The following is a 25360-nucleotide window of genomic DNA, read 5'->3' as shown; positions in this document are numbered from 1 at the left end:
TCCCCTAGGTATTTGGGTCTGTCTGAGCCAGTAGGACAGAGACCCTGAAAACAGTGGTTTTAATCGCAGTGTGCAGCCAGCAGTGAGTGAGTGGGTGGCTGGATGTGGCATAGTACGACACACGGTGTGGTGACAGGATTGTGGACAGTGGGTTGTGGCAGATGGCAGATGTGTCCTGTCCCATGGCAGCTGCTCCGTCCCCCCAGCATCCTAACAGCTGCTCCCATTAAACTCCACAGACACACCAGGACAAAGGCAGGCAGCCACCCCACACACACACACACACACACACACACACACACACACACACACACACACACACACACACACACACACACACACACACACACACACACGAGTGCTGTGGACAACCATGCGTTCGCTCTCTCCCATACACACAGCGAAAAGACACACACTTTCTGTCATAAATATGCACTCACTCATATGCATGGACCTTTCTTTCACATATGCCAATTTTCCCTCATGTTAATCGTAGTTGTTAATTATGCATTTTTTCTCTATTCCCATTGACATTATTTTCAATAAACTGTGAATAAACTGTGTCCCTGAATTTTGGGTGAGTTCTGTGGCTGAAGCAAGTTCCCATGGCTCTCTGTTTGTCTTGTCAGTCTAGTCACTATGTGTGAATACAGTACTGTCTGTGAGTCATTCCACTGCACCTGGGCTGACTGCCCCCCCCCCCCCCCCCCCTCCACCTTCACCTCCCTACCACTCCCTTTCTCCTCCAGGATCCTGCAGCAGCAGAATGAAGACCTTCGCCGGCGGCTCTCCCACACCACCCACAAGATGGAGGCCATGGAGACGGAGTTTGAGACCAGCCGCCACTACATGCAGGGGGAGATGGGTCGCACGCGCGACGACCTGGAGAAGATGAGAGACAAGTTCCGCAGGTGACGAGTTTAACCTCCCTCATTTCCTGAGCCCATTATCAATGATATGGGAAGCACTCTTGCCACGGATAATATTTCACTCCGTTACACCGCACAACTCACTTCCTCTCCCAACCTCACTTTTTTCGGAAACCGAAAGATGAAATGAATACCTTCCCCTGCAATCCATTTTTAATGAATCTGATCAAAGCTGTTGAATTAATGAGAGCTTAGGCATCTGATTATGCAGCTAGTTACTTTAATTTCTTCAACCTCTGGGCATGTTGGATCGTCTATTTGAGAGCGAGGCGGGGGGGGGGTTAAGTTTCTGCCACATGGAAAAAATGTAGATGCCAGGAAGTCTATGCTGTTTTATCTATGATGTATCTATCTATATTTCAGAACGTTGTTCAATGGGAGGATGTTACCATAGGACTCTTCAGCGCCCGACCACACTTCCTCTGTCAGCCCTAGTTAGTGACAACGTCAGGCCTTCCTCTACAATACATGACCACCAGTCCTTTTTAGAGTTGGAACTCAGAGCCTGAATGTTGAGCCAGAACGACGTTTTAGTTGTTTATGTTCTTCGTTCTATACCACATTACGGGCACACAACCATGGTTCTTCTATCATTTGTCTTTCCTTCAATCTTTCCGGTGTTAAAGAACCTCATGATTTAAAAGCGTCTCCTGCTTTCCCTGGCAATACACCTGCAAACCCGCCTCTCAGTTTTTGGTTAAGAAATCAATCTCTACACATCTGCTTGTCCATCAAGTTACTTCTGAAGTAAAAGGCAGGCCCAGTCCCATCTGTGTACAACTTTGTAGCTTGTTGAATAAAGATTTAAAATGTTCACAGTTTAGCGATAACTAAAAAGCTTATTAACGGAAGTTGGTCTTGAAAAGCCTGGAAAATGCGCGCTTTGATTCCTAAAAAAACTAACAATTTAAAATAGATTTGAGTATATTTTTTTGCTCCTAATTTGTGAGTTTAAGTGCAGGTAAAAAAAGAGGCAAAAATGGTCGGTATGCATAATCCACCTTTTTAATGAGACAAACTCTCTCACTTTAATGAGATTGTAAAGCTTATGTTATTATGAAGTGTCATGGTAATGATCAATGCGTTTCCCGCCACCACACTGAGGAAACTAAAACTCCTCCAGAGGGAGGACGCAGGGCTGAAGCTGGTAAATGGGACTTGGCGGCAACACATTTTCCCATATCTGCTGTCGGGTGATAATGGTTGCCATTTTGTTTCTTAAGCATTTTAATCGTTAAATATGTTGCTTGCTTTTGAATTATTTTCTAATACATTTCCAATAGCTTTATATGTAAATGTACCATTTCATTTTTATCTCGCTGTCCACATGTATGTGGAGAAATAGATTTGCTCATTTACTGTTACGAATGCTTTGGCTCTGGGTTGCGGTAATGTGAAAATGCACATTTAAGTCAAGATTCCAGGGAAAACCACGTGGCTGCTCATTTCAAATCCCGTGTGTGTGTTGTGTGTGTCACATTCAAAAGCAATCATCCCAGTTTATCTCCAATCAAGAGGCATCTTCCTGTTTTTCGCTCTGAGCAACCAGTCACTTTCAATTATCCCTGCAGTGTTTCCATCAATAAGTCACAGAATGAGGCTACATGCCTATGTGGGATGCGATGGTCCATCTGCATTTCCGTACTAGATGATCACACATTCAAATGCAGCCTCAGCAAAGATGAGGGTTCAATTGGATTACCATCAGTTAACTAGTGTGCTCCACTCGTATGTCCTATCTGATTATCACCGGGCAGCACCGTTACACAGATGTTTTCAGAGATCAATCTCTGAAAAGGCTCTGGGAATGAAAAGCCAATTGTTGTAATTACGACTACAATTTTTTTATTTAGCTCTTTATTTAGTTTACCAGACCCATTAGCAGCATTCACATGTGACTCTGAGGGCTTCATTTGATTAGTTTACGGCTGCCAGACTATTCAATCTGACTTCTTAGTGGAGTCATCAGGTGACTGTAATTGCTCTCCCCAATTTGAAGTCCATCAGCACATTAGTCAGATCAATGTCTAGCCTCTGAAACCCTGAAATGCAGCGGGAGTGTGAGCAAAAAGTATGGACTCAATACTGTAAGTCCGGATAAGAGCGTCTGCTGAATGACTTGAATGTCAAATGTAAATGGGTACCGCTGTGGTCTCGGTGGGAATCGGTGAGCTTTGCTCAAATGTTTTTTCAATTTTGATTAGGGAAAAAGACAGTGAAAGTCATTGGCGGTGATTTGCAGCGAAGCCTTTTTGATTAGAGAGGAATGCGACCGATGTGTCCAGAGGGTAATGAGAGATGCTGGTGTTATTGGGAAGGACAGCCCTTTGGGAAATATGTCTTAAAAAGCCAGAGGTTTTGTACTATGAATCCATTCGATACACACGAGTATCACCCTGGACACTACAATAGCTATTTAGTGTCATTGCATCAGGGTTGTAAGGTCCCGTGTGGCTCAGTTGGTAGAGCATGGCGCTTACAACGCCAGGGTTGTGGGTTCATTCCCCACGGGGGGACCAGGATGAATATGTATGAACTTTCCAATTTGTAAGTCGCTCTGGATAAGAGCGTCTGCTAAATGACTTAAATGTAAAATGTTAAATGTAATATAAGTAAGGTTACACCAGTGCGCGTGTCCATCTGCAATATTGTTCGATCAATGAATCAATCACGAGGCCAGTTGGCCCGGGGACAGCAGTTATTGTGACACGTTCACGTCTGCGTGGTCAAATGAGCACCCAGCATGGCTCATGGCAGAAAGAGGAAATGAAACTAGTAGGCTAGAGCCTGGCCCTGGTGCAGACCTGAGTACCACGGAGAGGATCACAGGCTGATAGACTCTGGCCTTGTAATCCGCTCTCAGTGGAAAGGGTGACGGGCAGAGTGCTTTGTGAGCATCATTTGTGTGCTTCTTAGACTTCGATTGGATTTCAGGTGTTGGATTTTCAGACGACAGTCCTGCGTTCATACCCTCTGGGGTTTCTGTGAGATGGGGTTTGAACCCATACAAAGGCAATATTTGTAATATAACAATCACCAAGTGATGAGACCTTTTTTTTTTTTTATATAGATTTTCTTCTCCAAACATCTGTTTCTTGTTTGTTTTTTTAAGTCTCAAAGGGAGTTGACTTGAGCATAGTTTATCATGATTCACGTCTACTGAAATCTTAAGGTGTGGCGTACTTTAGTGCCCTGAACTTCTGGACTACCACACCTCTTTACTGTTGCTCACCATTACACATTGTGAGAGTGACTGATGATGAAGGTGGTGCACAATCAGGAGTTCTATACAACAGGAACGTCAATACCTATTCAGTACATGACTGCAGGGCCCATCTCAAACATGTCCTGCAAAGCTATGTGGAAAATCAGTATGTTGCCATTTTAGCCCTTTTAAATTTTCTCCATAATTGCATTCCATGAAATACACAACCTGTCATTTTCTGGAGGAATTTATCTAGCCAATTTAGGAGGCAGTGGATAGTGGGAAAGTAATTGCTATTGGTCCTATTGAAATGGTTTTAATACAGTCCCCTCTCTCCCTTTTCCTCCCATCTCTCGTAATTTGTTCCGAATATCTAACCTGTTGAAAACCGGAGCGAGTAAAACTCTGATGGCTTCATTAAGTCTGAGAGGATTCATACCGCGCTGCTGTTGAGTAGCAATGGAAATAAAGTGAACTAAATGTGCATGGATGTGACTGCCAAGAGAACTGCATGCATACTTGTACTGCAGGATTTGCCCGTTTTCTGGTGCCTCATTGTGGAGATAATTCTGGTCTATATGGCAATCTGAATTATTCATTTGACAACCAGACAAGACGTACAAGAGAAGACAACCGTGTAATTTGAACTATGATGGGAGGCGATTGCACTGAAAAAGAAAAGGGTTGAGTTGTTATTTTACTGCAGTGCTACGTTCTGTACCAGTGGACTCTGTGTCTCAGTCTCTGCAGCATAGCATCTGTGGGTTTCCAATACGTGTTCTATCTGGATGGGGCTCAGCTCTGTAGACACGGTACTATTAACTGAGACACATTCTGTCCTCCACAGACTGCAGAACAGCTACACCGCCTCGCAGAGGGCCAACCAGGACCTGGAGGAGAAGCTTCATTCCCTGGTAACCTTTCACCTCTCCCACCTGCCCTCTTTGCTTATCTATAGGTGTTCATTGGCCATAAATATTTCATGTTCTTCTGGTGACTACCTTTTTTAAAGGAAACATTTACACACAACTTAACCTGCACTCCATTTCCCAAAATACTGCTTTTCCTTTTGACCTTTCCCCGGTCAAAAGTATTGTAGATTTGCAAACACTACAATGTCCAAAGGTTTCTATGTCGAAGGAGTTTCCCAGCATGCCAGGTCAGTGGAGTTATTCTTTATTGGGAAAGAACCTTTCCTATACAGCGGTGTGTTTAAAAAAATACATAATTTAAGAGCACTCATTATGCCATTATCCAACACCTGTCAGTTAATTATGCCTCAGGGTCTCTTTTGGAAGGTTCTGTGGTGCAGAGTGCTGCAAGGGATTAGCACAGAATGATCTGGCCTTTCATTTGAAGTCAATTCTCTCGATCACCCATGTCTCTGCTCGCCCCTCTGGGAGATGGGAAGGTCCACAGCTCTGCTATTCCCCCAGGTAGCACGCCAGGCAAACGTGTGTCTGTGTGCGCGAGCTCACACACGCTCCCCAACCACACTAGGTGACAACCAGGGGTTTTATGTGCAAAGAGACTCTTTTCCCACAATGTCAAATCCCAGACTGTCCCTTTTTAAAACATAGGTTACTATGTATGATGCTGTACATTTATTGGATGATTATAATACGACTCATCAACCATACAACCTAACAACCACCAATCAGATATTGTGTGTCAGGACATCAAGTATGCATCTATGTTCTCTCTATGTATGCTGCTGTTTACACATGCGTGATGTTTGTTTGATTAGCCCGTCTCTGTGTGTGTATGTTGGTGGTATGTGTTTGCGTGTGCATACTGTGTCTATTCTTTCTAATCCAATCACGTTTAGTCAAAGCAAACATTCCCACTGGCCAAATATTATTTTCCCATAAATATGTAGATTGACTAATGTCGAAATAGTTCGCTGTGATCCTTTGCTGGTGGCTGTGGTACGATCCCCTGCCCTCTGTGATAGCTGTGTGACAAAATCAAAGTTCAAGCTGCTCTGTTTTACACTGACAGGGAAATAAAGGATGTTGCTTGGTGTAGTGTGTAACTGCCAACTCTCCGCATGGCAAGTGATCTGAGCACAACTACAAGCCACCCCCCTTGACTGCCCATTACCCACAGGCTAGCCCTCCCCAGACTGGATTCACACCACAGATGTACTGTGGAATTATCTACAAACATTCTACTGTCTAATTCTGACTTCAGTCCAGCCCTGTTAATTGTCATTGTAGAGGAGGTAGCTTTAGGAAAACAGACGATCGAGGACTGATGGGCCAGTTGGAGCTTTGTGTTTGGGACAGGTGGTTTGTTTGTGTGTGTGTGTGTGTGTGTGAGTGAGGCTGGCCCTGATGTGAGGTAATCTCTTTGCAATTGCCAGAGGATTACTCTGCCCAAAACATGCTCTGGCCCCACATTCACCTTGTCAACGGTGGCCTTTAAAAATGCACAGTAGGGATAGGCAGTTAAAACGATGTCTGTGTTTGAGTACTCATCATTTTTGAGTTCTTGCATGTTACCGTGGAACTTGGCTGAACTCAAAACGTTTGCAGTATGCTGTCTATTGTTCCAATTACTGGTTGTTCTGATGCACAACGGAAAACAAAACTTTACGCGTTTTCACAGCATTTGACAGTTAGACATTTTTGTCGGTCACTGCTTAATTTAACCTGCACAATGGTTGCATTTGTAAATTTTTGGATTCAATGATTAAATGAATTGCAAACCTTGAATCAAATTATCGCGTACTCGCCGCCATCCCTAGCACACAGCTTTCAAATCCTTCCTCATCCTTGTGGATTCCATTATTTTTGTGTTAAGCCTAAATTGATGCAATTTTCCCGGTTCTGTTGATTGTGTGACTTGGGAATAGGCCTATGGACCACTGTCTAACAGTCGAGGCTTAAATGACAGGCCTGTTTCAACCTATTCTGACGTGCTGCGTTAGAGGAGTTCGCAATCAGAAACCATATTAGCCGATGACGCACGGGAGATCTCGCCAAGTGTCCAAAAGAAGAGACCAAAATGTTCTGTGTTGTCTTTGTTCTCACCATCCATCTCTTTTCTTTGTCTTTGTTCTCACCATCCATCTCTTTTCTTTCCCCCCCCCCCTCTCTCTCTGTCTGTTTCTCTCATTCGCTCCCTCTCTCTCATGCTGCTGCTTCGTGACGGGCTGTCTCATCATCATCAGGCTGCTATCAGTCAAACCTGGGTCTACGCAGTTGCGTAATCATTTCTATTTCTCTCCCTCCCTCCATCCTCCCCCTGAGCATTTATTGCAGTTGTCATGTTCATTACTGCTCTGCTTGTCGCCTCTGAACTAGGAAAGTCTCTCCATCCTCTTGTCTTGTCCTGGCAAACTGCTCTAGATGTCCCGCAGTCGATCATCCTATCTGTGTAGCTCTGCTATGGTCCCTATGCATGGGGGTTGCGTTGGGCATGAGGGGCTGGGCGATATGTGCATCTCTGGGTGTGCCCAGTGATTGAAACTTTTAGTTTTCAAGTCCCCCACCTCTCTGTGCGCTTAGTGTACAAAACATTAGGAACTGTTTCCATGACATAGACTGACCAGGTGAAAGCTATGATCCCTTATTGATGTCACTTGTTAAATCCACTTCAATCAGTGTAGTTGAAGGGAAGGAGACAGGTTAAAAAATGATTTTTAAGCCTTGAGACAATTGAGACATGGATTGCGTATGTGTGCCATGCAGAGGGCAAGACGAAAGACTTGTGCCTTGTTAACGGGGTAATGTAGTAGGTGCCAGGCACACCGGTGTGTCATAAACTGAAACGCTGATGGTTTTTTCACGCTCAACAGTTTCCCGTGTGTATCAAGAATGGTCCACTATCCAAAGGACATCCAGCCTACTTGACACAGCTGTGGGAAGCATTGGAGTCAACGTGTGCCAGCATCCCTGTTGATTAGCTTTCGACACATTGTCGAGTCCATGCCCCGACGAATTGAGGCTGTTCCGAGGGCAAAAGGTGGTGCAACTCAATATTAGGACGGTGTAGACTGTATACCCCCTTTACCATAGGCGTGTTACGCTCTGCAGCACAAGTGCTGTAGAAGAGATCACTATGGTGTTTTATGGATGTGGCATTGCCCAGTCAAACTGTCTCTCTGCATCACAATGGCTGGCTGGCTTATTTCTGTGTGCATTTGGTATTTCTCCTCCTAAGCCTCTTCAGTTTAGCATATATAAAGCGAATTGGTTAATTATTGACACGGCAGCCAGTGGAGCAGGAGATAGTCTGGGTCCCATTCTGTCTATACGTCTCTGAGTAACTCCCTTTCTCACTGATTCTCTATGGACAGAAGGATGACGGTTCCTCTTTTCTACCAGGTGTGATTTAGCGGTGGTGACCACACCCTCTCCCTCTGAGGATTGGATCTTGCTATTTTCATAGTCCAATCATGTTGCGCGATCGATCACGACCTCTAAAACAACTGGACAGAGCTGCTCAGTGCTGACTTCCGTGCAGGCTTCAGTTAACATCTAGCTCGTAAATGGACAATGTCAGATAGAAGATGCAGGGAGGACCACCCCCCCAGATTAAGACATTGTGCTTGGTGTGTTGACCAATAATGATGTTGATATTGTGTTAGCAGATGGTCAGAACAGCAGCTGTGGTCCAGGCCTCTCTCAGCTGTTCACAGGGTGACAGTGCAGATCCAACCCCCACGCAGTGGGCTCACTGGAGGCTCTAATGGGGGGGCGGGTAGCCTAGTGGTTTGAGCGTTGGGCCAGGAACTAAAAGTTTGCTCGATCGAATCTCCGTGCTGACGAGGTAAAAATCTGTCGTCCTGCCCCTGAACAAGGCAGTCTGTTCCCCGGTAGGCCGTCGTTGTAAATAAGACTTTGTTCTTAACTGACTTGCCTAGTTAAATAAAGGTTCAATTAAAAAATAACAAATAATGAGCCTGTGGTGAATATTAATGCACCGATCTGGGCCTGTGCTTGCTCGCTAGCTAACACACACACACACACACACACACACACACACACACACACACACAGAGGAGTCACAGCATCTGGATCCGCACGCACTATTAATTGGTCTGGAAGTTCTCCAGCTCAGCGGTTTAGGGATTGTTTTCTGCGAGAGAACGTACCGAAGCCCAGAGAAACAGTTTTTTTTCCCCTTCCCCTGTTAAAACTTGAGAAATATTGCACGTATAGTGTGAAGTCCCTACTGTAGCAATCCCAATTTGTTGGCTAAGTCATGGTTACTTAAAAAAACACTCACCCATAGCCAATCAGGACCACAAGCTATTCCTGTGGTACCCCTGGAATCCGAGACATCTTGTTATATTAGAAAATCCCTTTAATCCTGATTTATAATGATGCATCAGATAATATTAGTGCTGAAGCTACAGAGTATTTGATCAATTGTTGCCTATTATGGATTTTTGCATAACCCATCTGTCCTGTTGTTAGTGTTACTCACATAGCTGGATGTTAACTGAAGCGATTCACTGGCTCTCTTAACGATACAACAGCGTGTCACCTGCCCAGCTGTTTGACTGCAGTTCTAGGTTATTGTATTCCCCAAACGTATGGCGTGAGTGCGAGAGGGAGTAACCGCATTATTAGGGTGACTCGACTCAGACCCAGAGTCCTTTTTGAGCTCACACTTTGTCACTTCATAATGTGCCATCGATCGTTTTTTATGACATTTTCTGCGGCTGTACTTTTTTTTTGGTTTCTCTCTCTCTCAACACACCGCTGAGCTGAGTGGCTAGCAACAGCCTTTGGAGGAGGTGACAGGCATTAGCTGTAATCAATAAGGAAATCCCTATGTGTGCTTACTTAAACATAGAGTCCTGCAGCTAGTGCTGGCTATGGTTATCCATCCGCCAGTGATGCATGGCGCTGCTTTTCTAATGTTATGCATCCCACCACCATTATCCGTCTGCAGCTCCGTAAGGTGGAGAGGGACAAGAAGACCACGGACCAGGAGATAGTGGAGCTCACCAACAAACTCCTGGACGCCAAGAACACCATCGACAAGCTGGAGGAGTTGAACGTGGGTGTTGTCACACTGTCCCTTTTTGAGTTATCTCATACCAGATATGAAGTTAGATGTATAGTATAGAACCACAGTGTGTGGGGGGGGGGTGTAAGATTGAGACCTTGAACAGATCAACCACAGTTCTGAGAATCAAAGTCCAAGTGCTTTGTGAGAAATGGACGTTTCCAGTATACCTCTAACATTTTGTCTTTTTTATCCTTTTCTCTCTCTATACCCCCGACCCTTTCACCCCTTTGTTCTATTCTTCTCCCTGACAGGAGCGCTATCGGCAAGATTGCAATTTGGCCGTGCAGCTTTTGAAGTGCAATAAGTCCCATTTCAGAAACCACAAGTTTGCAGATGTAAGTACAGCTCTGATCGTATGATGTGAATGATTACGTCTCATATATGCAACGCCTTTCACTTGTCATGGTGGCACTGTTAGATCTTTGTGTTTTGCCCTCCGCAGTGACACTCTTGGACATGGGAGAGAGAAAGAGGGGGAGAGAACGGTCGCCTGGGTGACTTGTCTGACCCTGGCGTCAGAAAGGACTAGGCAGAGAGAGAAACAAAGAGAGTAGAAAGAGGGAGAGGGTAAAAGAAAACAGAGTCTTGCCTGGCCGCTTTATCACAGCTCCTGGCCTTTGTGTGTTTTTTGAGTGTTGACCAATCAACTCTGAGGTGGACGATATACAGTACCAGAAATACTTTCTTAGTTTGGACCTGCCATTGACTTCAATGAAAAGTTGAAGCACCTCAGTCGCTGTTCTCACCTCTGGGTTCTGGCCCATAATGTGATCAGTGATGTCTCTCCACTAAATCAAGAGCCACTGAGTTCAACACTGGCTTCATCAGAGCTATTAAACCACAGACTGCTGGGTAATCAACACATCAGCTAACAACGGACTTGAAGTCAGTATGAATAAACAAATCCATCTCAATCAACGTGTTGTGCTATGAATTTCTCTTAGATTAAGTTTTTCTCAGGTGTACAATCCATTAGATTCCTATTTCACTCCCTGAGACTCTTGAATAAATACATTTAGTATGAGCAGCTTCCCTTTTAGTGCCAAAGTCCAACACTACCTGTGCTCTAACAATCCAATCCCTTATTAAATGAGAGACAGTGTTTGGAGGTGCGGCTTAGTGACTTTAGGGTCTTTTCTCCAGTCCATTGATGCACAGGGCTACCTGCCGGCTCGAACACCTTCAGTTAGGAATTAAGACAGCACTGTAGATGAATAAACTGATACTCTGGTCTCCGGAGGACTATTACTACCGATGCGCCAGCCAGGTTGTCGCCGCAGGGCCGTGACAGGCAGCCAGGAGCCAGGGCTATTTTTAGGAGAAGTATAATTCATCTGAGCAGAAATATATCTCCCAGTCCTGCCGTAATTCATTACAGGATGTGTGGCAGCCAGTATTACTGCTGGGGAACGTAACACCCTGCCTCAAACTGCAGATCTGTTCGCACGCCTCATTTTATTCCCTTGTTTTGTGATCAGCTTATTTGTGCTTTGAGGGAACTATTTTATGCTCTCCTATATTTGTCATGTGTTAATTGAAAGAGTGAGTGTTTTGCTTACCTGGTGGTTCTATACCAAAGGTAACTTTAGTACTTAAACACACATTTCACATGGTCAAAGGCATCCACGTTGTGCAGCCTGTTCAAACACTTGTTGATTGTATGGACTTCCCTTAGTGAGCCAGCAATTTCCCCCCCATGTTTTGTCTGAGCTTGCGAGACTGATTTTGTGTATTTATATGCCACATAGCAGATGCCCCCCCCCCCCCCCCCCCCCCCCCCCCCACATGCGACTTAAGGTACAATGAGTGCATACATTTGAAGCATCTTGGAATTTCAAATATCTTGGTGTTTCCAGCATCACCCTCTGACCAACTTAGCTACTTAGGACTTATAAGAAACTAGTGAGCAGAACTTGGTAGTTCTTGTACTGGGTCTACCGACTGAGATCTAAGTCTAATTGTTGCAGCAAACTCTTTTTCGCAAAACAAGTAAAGTGCCTTGGAAGACGAGGACGCATTTTCGAAAATCAAAGCATTAACCATTAGGGAACCTCCCCTTGACAGTCATCATCCATTAGGAGAGAATCAGAAAGGGGGAGAGGAAGCATGACACCAGCCGATAAAAGCACACCAAAGGGCAACATGGATAACCATGGTTACGGCGTCCTCCTGGGAAAAGATCCTGCAGAATGGACAAGGACAGGCAAGGAGACAGACAGGAGGGCAGACAGACAGCATTGAGTTATCCTGTGTCCAGATGCGCTGCTCCCTGGGAGGTGGTCTGAAACGAAGCTGTGTATACAAATCATCTTATCAGGCGGGCAGCAGCCATCTGTGGGAGATTTAATGAATTCTGAAGATTGCCTAAGGAAACAAGTCAATTATACAGCATTGCAGAAGTTGCCCAGCAGCCCAGTCCTGAGGCTACTCCCTAGAGTGGATTGGCTGTCTGTGAGCACCAATTCACACTGCTGCACATGTAATTGTTCTATGAGAAAGCTCAGCTTTTGTCTACCCAGGCATTATGCCATATATAGTATGCCCACTTTGCCTCAAACTGGCCCTCTATTGATGCGTTTATGCTAATTGATAACATTTTCAGCGCACAAGCAGTTAATACAAAAGCATGTAAAATGACCATGACTGTGGCCATCAATGGGCCCGTGCAGATTTACGTCACGGTGATTGCCTGCAGTGCCTGTAATAATACAGCCAGTGTTCTATAGGAAAGAATGGTCTCTAAAAAGGTCTCTAACTCACTGAATAATGTAACACTTTTTGCTACAGCTATTGCGTGTCTTTAGTTAAGGCTCTAAAACACAGTACCATGGACGTGATGCGTAGCTGCTTGTTAGCTCGTCATGACCAGTGATGTACAGTACCAGTCAAACGTTAGGAAACACCTACTCATTCCAGGGTTTTTCTTTATTTTTACTATTTTCTACATTGTAGAATAATAGTGAAGACAACAACTATGGAATCATGTAGTCACCAAAAAAGTGTTAAACAAATCAAAGCTGTCATCAAGGCGAAGGGTGGCTACTTTGAAGAATTTTAAATGTATTTTGATTTGTTTTATCACTTTTTTGGTTACTATATGATTCCATATGTGTTATTTCATAGTTTTTATGTCTTCACTATTAATCTACAATGTAGAAATGAGTAAAAACAAAGAAAAACCCTGGAATGAGTAGGTGTTTCCTTACGTTTGACTGGTACTGTATATAAACCTTGGATTGCTGATGCTATGTATTGGCCAATGAGGCTTTGAAGCCACCGGTCGGCCATATTGCCACTCCCCAGAAGGAACAGCATAAGAATTAACGTAAATCAACAGTATTTCAATGAAATGTTTAAAGGACAAACGTATTTGTTGTTGTAGTGGAGACATTAACATTAGAACCTTTGGAAAAAGTATACTTTTAGGATAATCTTTTTTACATACAGTGCATTCTGAAAGTATTCAGACACCTTGACTTTTTCCACATTTTGTTACATTACAGCCTTATTAGAAAATTGATTAAATAAATTTAAAAAATCCTCATCAACCTACACACTATACCCAATAATGACAAAGTGAAAACAGGTTTTTAATTTTTGTGCACATTTATTACAAATAAAAAAAGACCTTATTTACATAAGCATTCAGACCCTTTTCTATTAGACTTGAAATTGAGCTCAGGTGTATCCTGTTTCCATTGATCATCCTTGATGTTTCTACAACTTGATTGGAGTCCACCTGGTGGTAAATTCAATTGATTAGACATGATTTGAAAAGGTTCACCTTCCAACAGGACAACAACACTAAGCACACAACCAAGACAATGCAGGAGTGGCTTCGGGACAAGTCTCTGAATGTTCTTGAGTGGCCCAGCCAGAGCCCGGACTTTAACCTGATCGAACATCTCTGGAGAGAACTGAAAATAACTGAAGTGATGCTCCCCATCAACAAAGTACTGAGTAAAGGGTCTGAAACTTAAGTAAATGTGACATCTAATTATTTATTTTTTATATAAACTTTTTTAGCTTTGTCATTTTGGGGAATTGTGTGTGAATTGATGAGGGGAAAAACCCAATTTCATCCATTTTAGAATAAGGCTGTAAGGTAACAAAATGTGGAAAAAGTAGAGGGGTCTGAATACTTTCCGAATGCACTGTATATGTTTAGCTCAAACTATAAAATTTGAAAGTATGCATTAATGTGTCTATTAGAATAAACGTGGAAAAAACAAATGTAGACATTAATAAATGCATTTCTATACCTTCCAAAATGTTTTTTATTTTATTTATTTTTTACAAATGTGAGTGCCAAGATGGAGGCGCAGTGGCTTCAACACAGCGCTCCTTGTCAGTCATCTAGTGTATATACATCATTGGTTATGACCTGTGACTCAGCCTGTTAGCTCTCTATACGTAATTGGCCCAGAGGTCAGGGGTATGTCATATAAAATTCAGGGGTCATCCTGGCAGCCCTGTGCTGTTTTATTGATCCGGCCCCGACCGGCTGACCAGAGGAAGTGAACGGGAGGAGGGCGGGCTGTCCGATCGTTGCTCACCAGGATCGTTAGGGCATCAGGCAGTGGGTGCTGTGGAATCACCTCTTCTCTCTGCCCATTTTCCACAAATCAATATCTCTGCCCTGCCTCTTCACACCCAGTATTACCGTGATAGAAGGGCCCTAGATGCCTGCCTTTTTTTTCCTTTACTCTCTCTACTCACTTTCTCTTTCTTTCTCGCCACCCTTCAGTTATCTCATTAGAGGTGAGAGATTATTTTTTTTTTTTTTTCATTCTTTCTGCTATTCATTTCCTGTGAATGGGGAGTCGGGGACAAGGAGACATTTGGTGGCCAGGGAAGAAAGGCAACAGGAGACAGTCTCCTTCACAGCGCTGATTGAGGTTGAGATAGTCCTCTCTGAAGGTAACCCACCAGATAGATCCCTGCGTTCTCTTCCATTCCCATTTTCGGCATCAGACAGCCCAGTGTCATGTCTGATCTGGCTGCCATGTGTTAGTGTCACTCACTGCTTTTACACAGGGAGACTGATCCACTACAGGATCATAGCAGCTCTTTTATAAATAATCTGGAACTATTGACAATACTGACTCCACTCGTATCCTACTGAGATGTGCCGCTTTCTAATTTGGATCGGAGCACAAAGTCCCTGCATAGGAGGGATATGAGTGCTACGTTTTTGCTACTCGGTTATTAGGTAAAGTTTTAAGGCTTATTGCATTTGACATGAGGTTGTAAATACTCCCACTGTGAGTTCTTAGTGGCTTCACAGGCTGTTTTAAAAGCGCAAGTCGAGAAAGATTTGTCAGCCCTTGTGAGAAGCAGGTTTTTAAAGTCGTTCCACTTAATGGAGGGAATTGGGAGATACTGCAGTTGGGAGTTGTTCTCATTATTTGTTACCATGTTTTTTATACAAGTTACGTCTGTAATATGTAGTACTTTAGTGTACCACGGGACTCTAGTTTAAAATAGCCTTCAACTTTTTGATTTTGACATGGTCTTTTTTGCCTGTCTGTGGAACATGTCACGTTTTTATGTTTGTGTCTCCTCTGTCTTCCAGCTGCCCTATGAGCTGCAGGACATGGTGAACAAGCACATGAAGGCCAGTCTGCCGGATAAGAGTTCCCAGGGGGCCCAGGGCCAGGACTCCGACACCATGAGCCTGACGCCTGCCGATGTGGTGCCCACCTCCGTCATCGCCCGTGTACTGGAGAAGCCTGAGCCTCTGGTGCTCAACTCTGCCCAGTCCAGCAGCAGCGCAGGCCGACCCCAGGCAGAGGATGTGTTTGTGCATGTGGACATGACGGGGCCCCAGGCCGAGGCAGGAAGAGGGGGTCGAGAGAATGGGGGTCCCCGCCACAGCAGCAGAGTCCCAGCCCAAAGCAACCAGGCACAAGAGCTCCTCCAGCAGAACGGAATGTGTCGGAGCCAGAGCAGCCTGTCAGCAGATGGCCAGCCAGGAGAGGAGGGTGGTGGGGCCTTTGAGAAGCTCAACCCCTACCCAGCCCCCCCTCCGCCCCATCCCCTCTACCCCGGCCGCAAGGTGATCGAGTTCTCCTCGGACGACAAGGTGAAGATCCCCAAGAACAGCCCCCTGCCCAACTGCACCTACGCAACGCGCCAGGCCATCTCCCTCAGCCTGGTGCAAAACGACGAGGAGAACGAGCGCCAGCGCACTGTGCCCAACAGCCCCGCTGTGTCGGACGGGGGCTGGCGCTCTGGGGCTTCCTCCTCCTCAGGGGGAGGGGGGCAGCGTGACCCCTGCCGCACACCTACTCAGCTGGACACAGGAGACCCCATTTCCAGTCAGTCCAGCCCCTTCAGCAGCCCCCCTCAGCCCCCCAGCGCCTTCGCCAGCTCAGGCAGCTCTGAGGAGGACCTGCTGGCCAACTGGCAGCGCATGTTTGTGGAGAAGATGGCACCATCCTCTGAGGGCACCCTGGTCAACCGCACTTCCTTCAGCAGCGAGACGGTCAAGGACCTGGAGAGGACCCGGACCAGCAAGCCAGGGGGCGGGGGATCCCACAGGGGGGCACTACGGGGAGCCTACTCGGACGGGGAGGAGGGGTCCTCCACTCGCAGCTGGACTGCTAGCCGAGAGTCCAGCCTGGACACTGACACCAGCAGCATGGCTGACCTCCACACCAGGAGGGGGCATTACGGAGCAGACTTCTCTACAGAGGAGAGCGAGCAGCTGCTGATGGCCCTGGACAACGACCAAGACCACGCCAGTGGCGACACCGTGTCAACAGCCATCACTGTGGAGACCAGCCTGGCGGAGGCCAAGATGAATGAGTTTGTGGAAGAGACAGGGTCTGTAGGCAGCTCTGCAGAGGAGAGAGACATCCTGCCCCAGGACTTCCCTGTCATAGTACCCAGGGTCCTGGCAGGGCTAGAGGACTACACAGAGAACACCCCTCCCCTCCCCGGCAACTCCTCCACTACCACCCCCGGCCGACCCCTGAAAAGCCCAAAGAGGATGGGAGTCCACCACTTGCACCGCAAAGACAGTCTGACCCGGGCACAGGAGCATGGTAACCTGCTGGACTGAGACTAGGGGACTTTTTCCTCTCAAATCATATGTCGTCTGACAGACTAACTCTTCTCTGCTCTGTGGACTCTATCTTACCAGCAAGGAAGGATGATTCGAGTCGACCAACATACCTACGTGTTGGTCCTACCTTTGTCCGTGCTGCTGTCTCTCATGAGTTTCGTCAGGAAATATGCACATTCTCTAATAACCACATTCAAGAGCTGATTCTTTGGAGATCTGTGCAATGCCTGCCTGCCAGTTGAACGGCAAAGTTCATAGCGTTTCTTCTCTTGCCACTGTGAGCTGCAAACCCCTCCAGTAGCAGAACAAAGGGTCCTACAGAGGGTTAGTTTTTCTGTCTCTCAAACACTCCGAACTGTTGCCGGAGGAGAAGGGCGACTCCAGGATATAGCCATACCGTGTCATTTCCTGTGTGTAAACATCCAGCCAGTGTGTTTTCATGGAACAGCCCAGATGGAGCTACGATTCAGCTCATCATTTGAGATGATCGTTGATATGCAGGACTGGAAAACAGACAATATGGATGGAGTCGTTGCCTTCTCCCTCCTTTGTTCTCTTTTGCTCTGAATCCCCCCCCCCAGAGAAATGTTATGTCATGCAGGCATCTGATAACATGTGAACTTTTCCTCCATCGATGAATGGGGGGAGAGGATGAGCACTTGCAAGTGCATGCTGTTGTCTGGTGTGGATGGTGGACCGGACCCCCACACAGACTCTCAGTGCCTATCCCTCTCTGTCTGAGGGGTTTGTAACCCCCCCAATGCCTAGAAAGGATCTGTTCTGATCCCCCTCTGAAGCTCCTGCAGTGTGCACTGGTTTGTTGAGCACCCACTCTTAAGGGCTCTCTTCTCTGGAATTGGTCCACCACACAACAACTAGGAAGGTCACCCTTGATTCCAGGAATTCTAGGTCTCACTCCAAAGTTTATTTTCTAGATAACAAAAATACAGTTTTCATAGATTTTTTTTGTTGTCTTTCTATTATCCTAAAGTGTTCACTTTTATTATTTCTTCAATCACTTCTTCATTCAAATCATTTACATTTTGGCCTTTTTATTTTTAAGCAACCATTTTATGCCAGAGGTGTTAATTCAACTATTTATAGAGATATTATGACAATGATAATCTAGAACAGACAATGTATTTGTGTTCTCTGAGCTAGAGTGACCTACTAGTGGTGTAACGGTACACGTATTTGTACTGAACCGGTTGGTACGGGGACCTGGGTTCGATCCGCACTGTGTACACAAATTAATACATTTAAAAAAAAATATATATATATTATATCTCAAAATTGCAATCAAAATTCTTATCTTAATTTGCATTTCAAACCATCCTTTTGTGAGGCGCAGCCGGGAACTAGTTCTGTATGGCGAGTGGTGTGGTCGATAAACCAAGAGGATTCTCCATCCTTTAAATCTCCAGTTTTGGAAAATGTTTGCTTCCTAGTAGATTACAACAGCGATGGACAGGGAGAGTATGTCGCCACTGCTCAACGAGAAGAGCCTATGCAGCTGCCAACGTCTCAAACATGTTGACACATTTATGCCAACATCACTCCAGTATTCCTACCACCGGAGCAAGACGGAAACGCCCCCCCCCCCAAAAAAAAAAAAACTTTGTCTCCCCTCTACATTCAAGAAACCCTTCACAGCTGATTCTGACCGGCCAAAGAAACTACAAGGGCGATAGGTATGTTTATAGCCGCGGATATGCGCCCATTTTCGGTGGTTGAGGAAATTAGGGGTTTCAGCACCTTGTAAAAGTGCAAGAGCAACGTTACGATCTTCGCCCTCTCGTACCCATTTCAGCAAACAGGTAGTTAGTACCCGCTCTATATAAGCAAGCTAAAACCGAAGTTGTAAATGAATTGGTCAATCCACCCTGTGTTGCGCTTACTACAGATTGAGGGACCTCCAGGGCTACAGAGCGCTACTTATAAAGTGACAGCCCATCACATTACCCCGGAGTGGCAAATGACAAGTACCGTGCTACAGACAGGCCCTCCTTTATGAGAGTCACACAAGTGTTCATATTTTTCTCTTTGTAAGAAAACCTTATAGCATAGGCCTATACAATGTCTGAGCCATGTTTACATATTGATTTTACATGCATATTGCACTTTATTTTAGTGTTGATGAGTAATCGTGTGTTTTCATTTAAGAAAATACAAAGTGTTATTCCTGATTGTGCTCTCATTAGGTATTATGACTCATGCTAATATATGGAATCAGGAATACCAAAACTTTATATTTTCTTAAATAAACAACAATTGATTTCATTTCCCCGCTGTAAAACCGAACCATGACCCCAAAACGGCAATACGTACCAAACCTTGGGTTTGGTGAACCGTTACACCCCTATAACCTGAAGCTCTGTGTTCAGAGTGCAACTTATGTCATTGTGTGTAAATATTATTTGCATAACTAGTAATGGAGAAATAACATTGGCTCTATAATCGAAGATCATTTCACTTTTGTTCTGTCATTCGATTTTGTCAACGCTGTATTTTCATTTCAAGAAACAAACAGGCCGGTAGTACTATTGGTAACTCTACTGTACATGGGGTATTACAATGGAAGACCCATATGGCATCAGTATTTTTTGGAAGAACCAAGACATCCATCTCCAGGCATTTTTGTGGATGTGTTTTTCAAGTATTCATTGGGCTCTGGGTAAAAGTAATTCTCTTTGAAGATGCCTTCAATTCTCATTGTGTACCACTTCTGTTGGTAACGTATTTGTATCTCATACAGCTACAGTACATGTGTCCAGAACATCTAAGTGACAAGGAATAATCAAAGGCAAAAGGTATGACAGCTGGTTGATGAGATTTGAGGTAATTCTACCGTTGACAATATCCTAACCAGGAAAGTATTTTGATTGGTGTATTACTCAGTCTCCATTGTGGGAGTTCACAGAGGATGTCATACTTGTAACTGGATTTGATAAATGGCATGCAGTATGTAATGTTTACTTTCACTGTAGTTACTTTTTCATCCACATGCTTTTATATGGATAGGGAATATTTATTCATTCATCAAGAGATTTATTATTTTTGTGATTTTATGAATTGATTTTGTGTACTTTTTTTTTTTTTTCATTTGGTCCATTATATTCAATTGACTTAGCGTTCTGCATTCAGCCATGTTGAATTAATGTGTTCATTTTAATTCCATTTGTTCAGCATCAGACACTCAACTATGTAGCTTTAGTACACAAGGATGATTTACTGATGGGAAAAAAAGTGATATATTTTTGTTGACCTTTCTAACAGCTCTTTGATTGTGTGGTTATGAAGTCTATGATACAGTCCTGTTGTTTTATTGATCCTAGATTGACCGCTCACAGTGGGAGCTCTGCAGTTGCATTCGTTATAAGGCAGTAATACATTATAAGTTATAAGGCAGGATACAGTTGCACGCCTGGTGCAGTGTTCTCAACCCTCAGACATGCTCTTGTGTCCACATGGTGTCAGTCAGACTCTAATCCGTCTGGTATTATATGTTCATGCCACCGTCTATGGGCTGATGATGGTGTAATATCATTTCAAGTCCATTGGCAGGCAGTGCATGCTGGAACACAGAAACCACCTGGGGGGAAAAGATTCCTCCTTGATGTCTCTTGAGCCTGCCATCTCCCTGTACCTGTAGATGTGAGTTTCAGTCCCCCCTAAAATCTATGTTCTTAGACCAAGAAGTACATGACATATCAAGGAAATGGAAACATTGTTCTGTATAGTACTGTGCCGCTGCCAGTCACTGGGGTCATATTTGAGAGCTGTATTCCCTCCTGAGTGAGATGAGTCCCCATATTCCGGTATAAAAGGCTCTCCACATAATGTATCCAATATGTTGGAAGCTTTCACTCCTGAACCCTGAATAATTCAACTCCATTTTGTTGTGTGACGGGCCGGGACGTGGGACTGAGGGCTCACAAATCCACACAGTTCATGTCACCACCCATTTACAGCCTTAAACATTTATTTTATTTTTTATTTTAGCTATTTGATTTTGCCTAGTCTGCTTATTGGTCTTTCCGTTATGTCTAGATGTGCTGTTAATAGCCCGTAATTAATAGTTGTAACAACCCTTGGCTAAATTATTCATGTTTTATTACACTCAGAAATAGGTCTCTAATACTTCAAAAAGAGAAAGGAGGAATGGTAGTCTGTCATGGTCTTGAAACTGGAAATGTACATTTTTAATATTTAATGGCCTCATCAGATGTGCTGTAGACAAGGTTTTGTGCAAATACAAAAATTGAAATGGGGGGGGAGGATAAAATGTGCGGGGCTCTAATGTACCCAGCATTATAAATAGGCCTTTACATCTGGTCTCCTGCAACTTTAATGACTCCTCTTTCAAGAATATAATTGAACACATCTCCGTCCGACACATCTCTTCTTTGATCCAAGGTCACCTTCCCAGGATGCTCCAGTCATGTGGAGCTTTTTAAAATTTAGTCTGAAATGTTGAAAAATGTCAGCTTCGTCGCTCCTCTTCTATCTGATGCGGTGGAATAAACACACTGATAATCCCTCTGTGACGGTAACCGTTAACAGGTAGCTCACAGTTAATTTTAGTCAGAGCATGACTTAAACAGCCAGTCACAGTTGTTCATAGGAGCCTTGTCTCCAATGCAATATTTACACAGTGCCAAGGGTTTATTGGAAATATTGATATTTGACTAACTGGAGCGTAAAGTATTACATTATGCAATTAGAAAACACCGGCTCTAAATATGAATACAGAAGCAGGTTTTATAGTGTAATCATACATTCTGAGCTGCATTTGTGCTCTCTCTCAGCATTCATTTCTGCCAGGTGACAAAGCCAGTCTCTGCCCAAGGGTGGTGTTATTGCAATGAGATGGTTCATGAATACTAATAAAGATGCTGTCTTGTCACATCAACGTATGCATCCATTGCTGTTTATTATTCACCACGTCTCCTTTTATGGTGTTCAGTTGTCAAATGATCCCTTTGACATGAATGAAATACATGTTAAATACTCTCAAATACACATGCCTAATTCAGGACTTTTATTTGGTTGCAGGTGCCATTTAAAATATATGGTGTGATTGTGCTTATTGGGGATTAATACTGTTATACCTATAATTTGATTCTAGGGGACACACTGCAGTCTGTGGTACCTGATGTTTTCCATTACGAGGAAACTGTTGGTCCCAAACCAAACCCTGTCTACCAGTCTTGCATGGAGTTAAGAGTGTCAATCAGATTATTTTCTCATACTAAGAAAAGTGTGCTCCGTTGAGTTCTTTGGTTGCATATTATCGCTCTCCTGATGCAGTGTCTGTTCATTCGTAGCTTTGTAGATTTCCTTTGATTTGTATGTAAGTGTATGCTTCCATGGTCATGTATATGTATCATGTGATTTTTTTTTTCTCAGAAAAATTACTTGGACAGAATTATACAAAAGACTGTTAAAACAACTCATTTTTTTCTGAATTTAACTGATGTATATTTTAAAACAAATTAAATATTTTAAACTTAATTTGTGGTCTGGTTATGTAGCAATGTTACCTCAACATTTTTACTTGGTTTGTTCCTTTTATAAGAGGTTAAAGAGCGACTGCCCCTAAAAATAAACTTCTTGTTTTGAAAACGGCCTATATGGCATCCGAGTCAAACATGTATTCTAGTGACAAAATTGACTACAAAGTGTAAATACGATAATTGATGTTAGTCTCGTCCAAAACAGAGATTTGCGAGATAGGGAAAAAAAATATTTCAGTGAATGAAGGGTACTAAAACAGTTTTCCTTGGGTTGGGTAGATTTCAAACCTGCCCATATAACCCAAGCTGCAGTGCAGCTGCTCGCGACCCTATCGTCAGGACAATGGTCAATTTGGTTTGACATTTGATATCCCTATGGGGCTAGTTAGGGACCATCAGTAAATGGGCCAATCCTTTAAAATGTCCGTAGACTGGTTAGCTGACAACGTCACAAACGATGCGCACGCTTCAATGGGGCAGAAGTCTGTGTTGTAACTAGATGGCCAGATATCCAGCAACAATGAAAAGAAGCGGCAATGTGGGGAATCGTAGGTGGCTCGTTTAAGCTAGTTTTTATCTTGTTCTTGATACCATGTAGTTGAGGTGTTTTGTCACGTCAATGCTAATATGGTTAACATTTGCTAGCTAGCTAACCAACAACTGCAACGATGTATGAGACAATTCCTCATTGTGCAAATGTATTTGTTTTCAATAAACATGGGAGACTAAGTATCGTTTACATGTTGTCAACCATCCAAGCCAACCCTGTCTGTTTTGCCCCAAAGTTGCACACGCGTTGGTTTTGTTGCTAAACAACCAACCCACCTAACGTTATAGTTCCAAACTTCAACGAATTAACCTCAAACCAACTATAAATTGTAGAAATTCATAATAAATACTTGTAATATTTGTATGAGACAACTAAAAGATGTGCAACATTAAAATAGTGTCCCATTTACATTGGGGCTAGTTAGGGACCAACAAATTACAGAGATGGGCTATTTGATGTCAAACAAGCTGCATTTCTTAATGAACGAGCCGGAAAACGAGGCTAAATCAGGAAGTTCAGCTCCGTTTTAAACATTCAGCCACATTTACCTTGGAAGATTAGAACAGTAGCTCTTACCTAAGGGTTCCCCCTACTGATAAGACTCATCCTGGACTTGCAGTTCATGATCATTTTTAAAATGTTAGTCCAGCTCGAGTTTTCCCCTCCAATGATTAACTGATATGAATACAAACAGAAAAGCCTAAATACTTTTACATTTGTGAATGTATAATGTATTCATTTGGTGGACGTTGACAATCATTGAAAGTACTTTTCCATGAGGTATGCACAATTCCTTTTCAATATCACACCATCCAATGTTCTCACAATAGTAAAACCTAGGAAATTGGAGCTCCATCGAAAGATCCTGTTGCAGCTCAAATTAGATTTTCATGGCTGAAATGCCTTCATTGCCAGAGAAAGGGGACGGCGATTAAAAAAGGAACCCTAATTGAATTAGATGCCGGCATTAGAGATTCTCTACGTCATCGGATTGCATAGCAGACGAGATGTTATCATTGCCAGCAATGCAGCGTTCGTTTGGCATGGTCCACCAGCCTGCATTCCATTGTCCTCTGTGGCATCCAATGATGACTAACAGGGTCAGCAATCTGCTTATGAAAAGTGTAAGTAGCCTACTTACAGTTGCCGTCACAATGATATAATTCATTTAATCAACATTGAAACGGACTGTGCCCTAAACTATTGTTTCATGCCCTCAAAGTATATATCCAGCAAGGGGTTCAAGTGTAACAGGAGTAGATGTAGGAGATACACTGGAAAAACAGGCTTCTGTTGTCCCTGTCACTTAGCAACTCGGGAGATTGATCGCGATATCCATCCCTGGTTCCACTCATTATTTAGCTGTCCTATGGGAATGGAGCACTGAAAGGGGGTAACAGTAAATGTCTGTTTTCATTTATGCACCCCAACATCAGAAACCTGCCTCACTGGATTACTCAGATCAGTGAGAGATAAGATTATGGTCTCCTTGGAAACTGATTACCAACGAAACTGAATGTGAATTGTACGAGTGATTGGTTTATGCTTGTAAAGTGGTTGTTCCACTGGATATCATAAGGTGAATGCACCAATTTGTAAGTCGCTCTGGATAAGAGCGTCTGCTAAATGACTTAAATGTAAATGTAAATGTAATGTGCTGGTCCGGAATGGGCATTAATTCCTGCTCTCTATTTTTCGTTCTGTGACATGTCATGCAGAGATTCTGTGGCTAAGACTTTGTGCCTTTAACGTTGGCTTGTTGTACCCTCAATCCACAACATCACAAAGAAAGAGGCGTTAAGACAAGGTTAGAAAGAATGTCCTATAGAATGTCACAATATGGATAATGTTGGTTGGTACTCTGTCCATAACATCCCTAAGCACACTGGAGAGAGGCGTTAAAATGTATTGATGTGGAGGTTTGCAAAAAATTCTCAATAGAATGTCATAACATGGATGGATATAGCCCAGTTAGAAATTCATTTAGGCACAAAGGCCTCAAACAAGGGGATTTGATGGGGATAATGCCTTTCCTCCATAGTGGGGGGATGATGATGATGATGG

General features: G+C 43.8%; 1 protein-coding gene across 4 annotated transcripts in view; it reads left to right on the top strand.

Annotated features, from left to right (window-relative positions):
- Positions 1 to 17362, top strand: part of tjap1 (tight junction associated protein 1 (peripheral)) — a 75156-nt gene extending 57794 nt beyond the window's left edge. For 3 of the 4 annotated variants that reach the window (XM_071380166.1, XM_071380167.1, XM_071380168.1), the window contains 6 exons: positions 750 to 911; positions 4982 to 5048; positions 7310 to 7339; positions 10042 to 10149; positions 10413 to 10496; positions 15737 to 17362. In XM_071380166.1, the coding sequence (XP_071236267.1) occupies positions 750 to 911; positions 4982 to 5048; positions 7310 to 7339; positions 10042 to 10149; positions 10413 to 10496; positions 15737 to 17227 (1942 nt within the window). In that variant the 3' untranslated portion in view covers positions 17228 to 17362. The remainder of the gene's footprint in view (positions 1 to 749; positions 912 to 4981; positions 5049 to 7309; positions 7340 to 10041; positions 10150 to 10412; positions 10497 to 15736) is intronic. The other variant, XM_071380169.1, reaches the window with a different exon arrangement.
- The last annotated feature ends 7998 nt before the right edge of the window (positions 17363 to 25360 follow it).

This window comes from Salvelinus alpinus, chromosome 32 (genome assembly GCF_045679555.1).
Source record: "Salvelinus alpinus chromosome 32, SLU_Salpinus.1, whole genome shotgun sequence".
In the NCBI taxonomy this organism is placed as follows: Eukaryota; Metazoa; Chordata; class Actinopteri; order Salmoniformes; family Salmonidae; genus Salvelinus; species Salvelinus alpinus.
The sequence above is the reverse complement of the archived record's forward strand: the minus strand, read 5'-3'. Positions and strand labels throughout refer to the sequence as shown.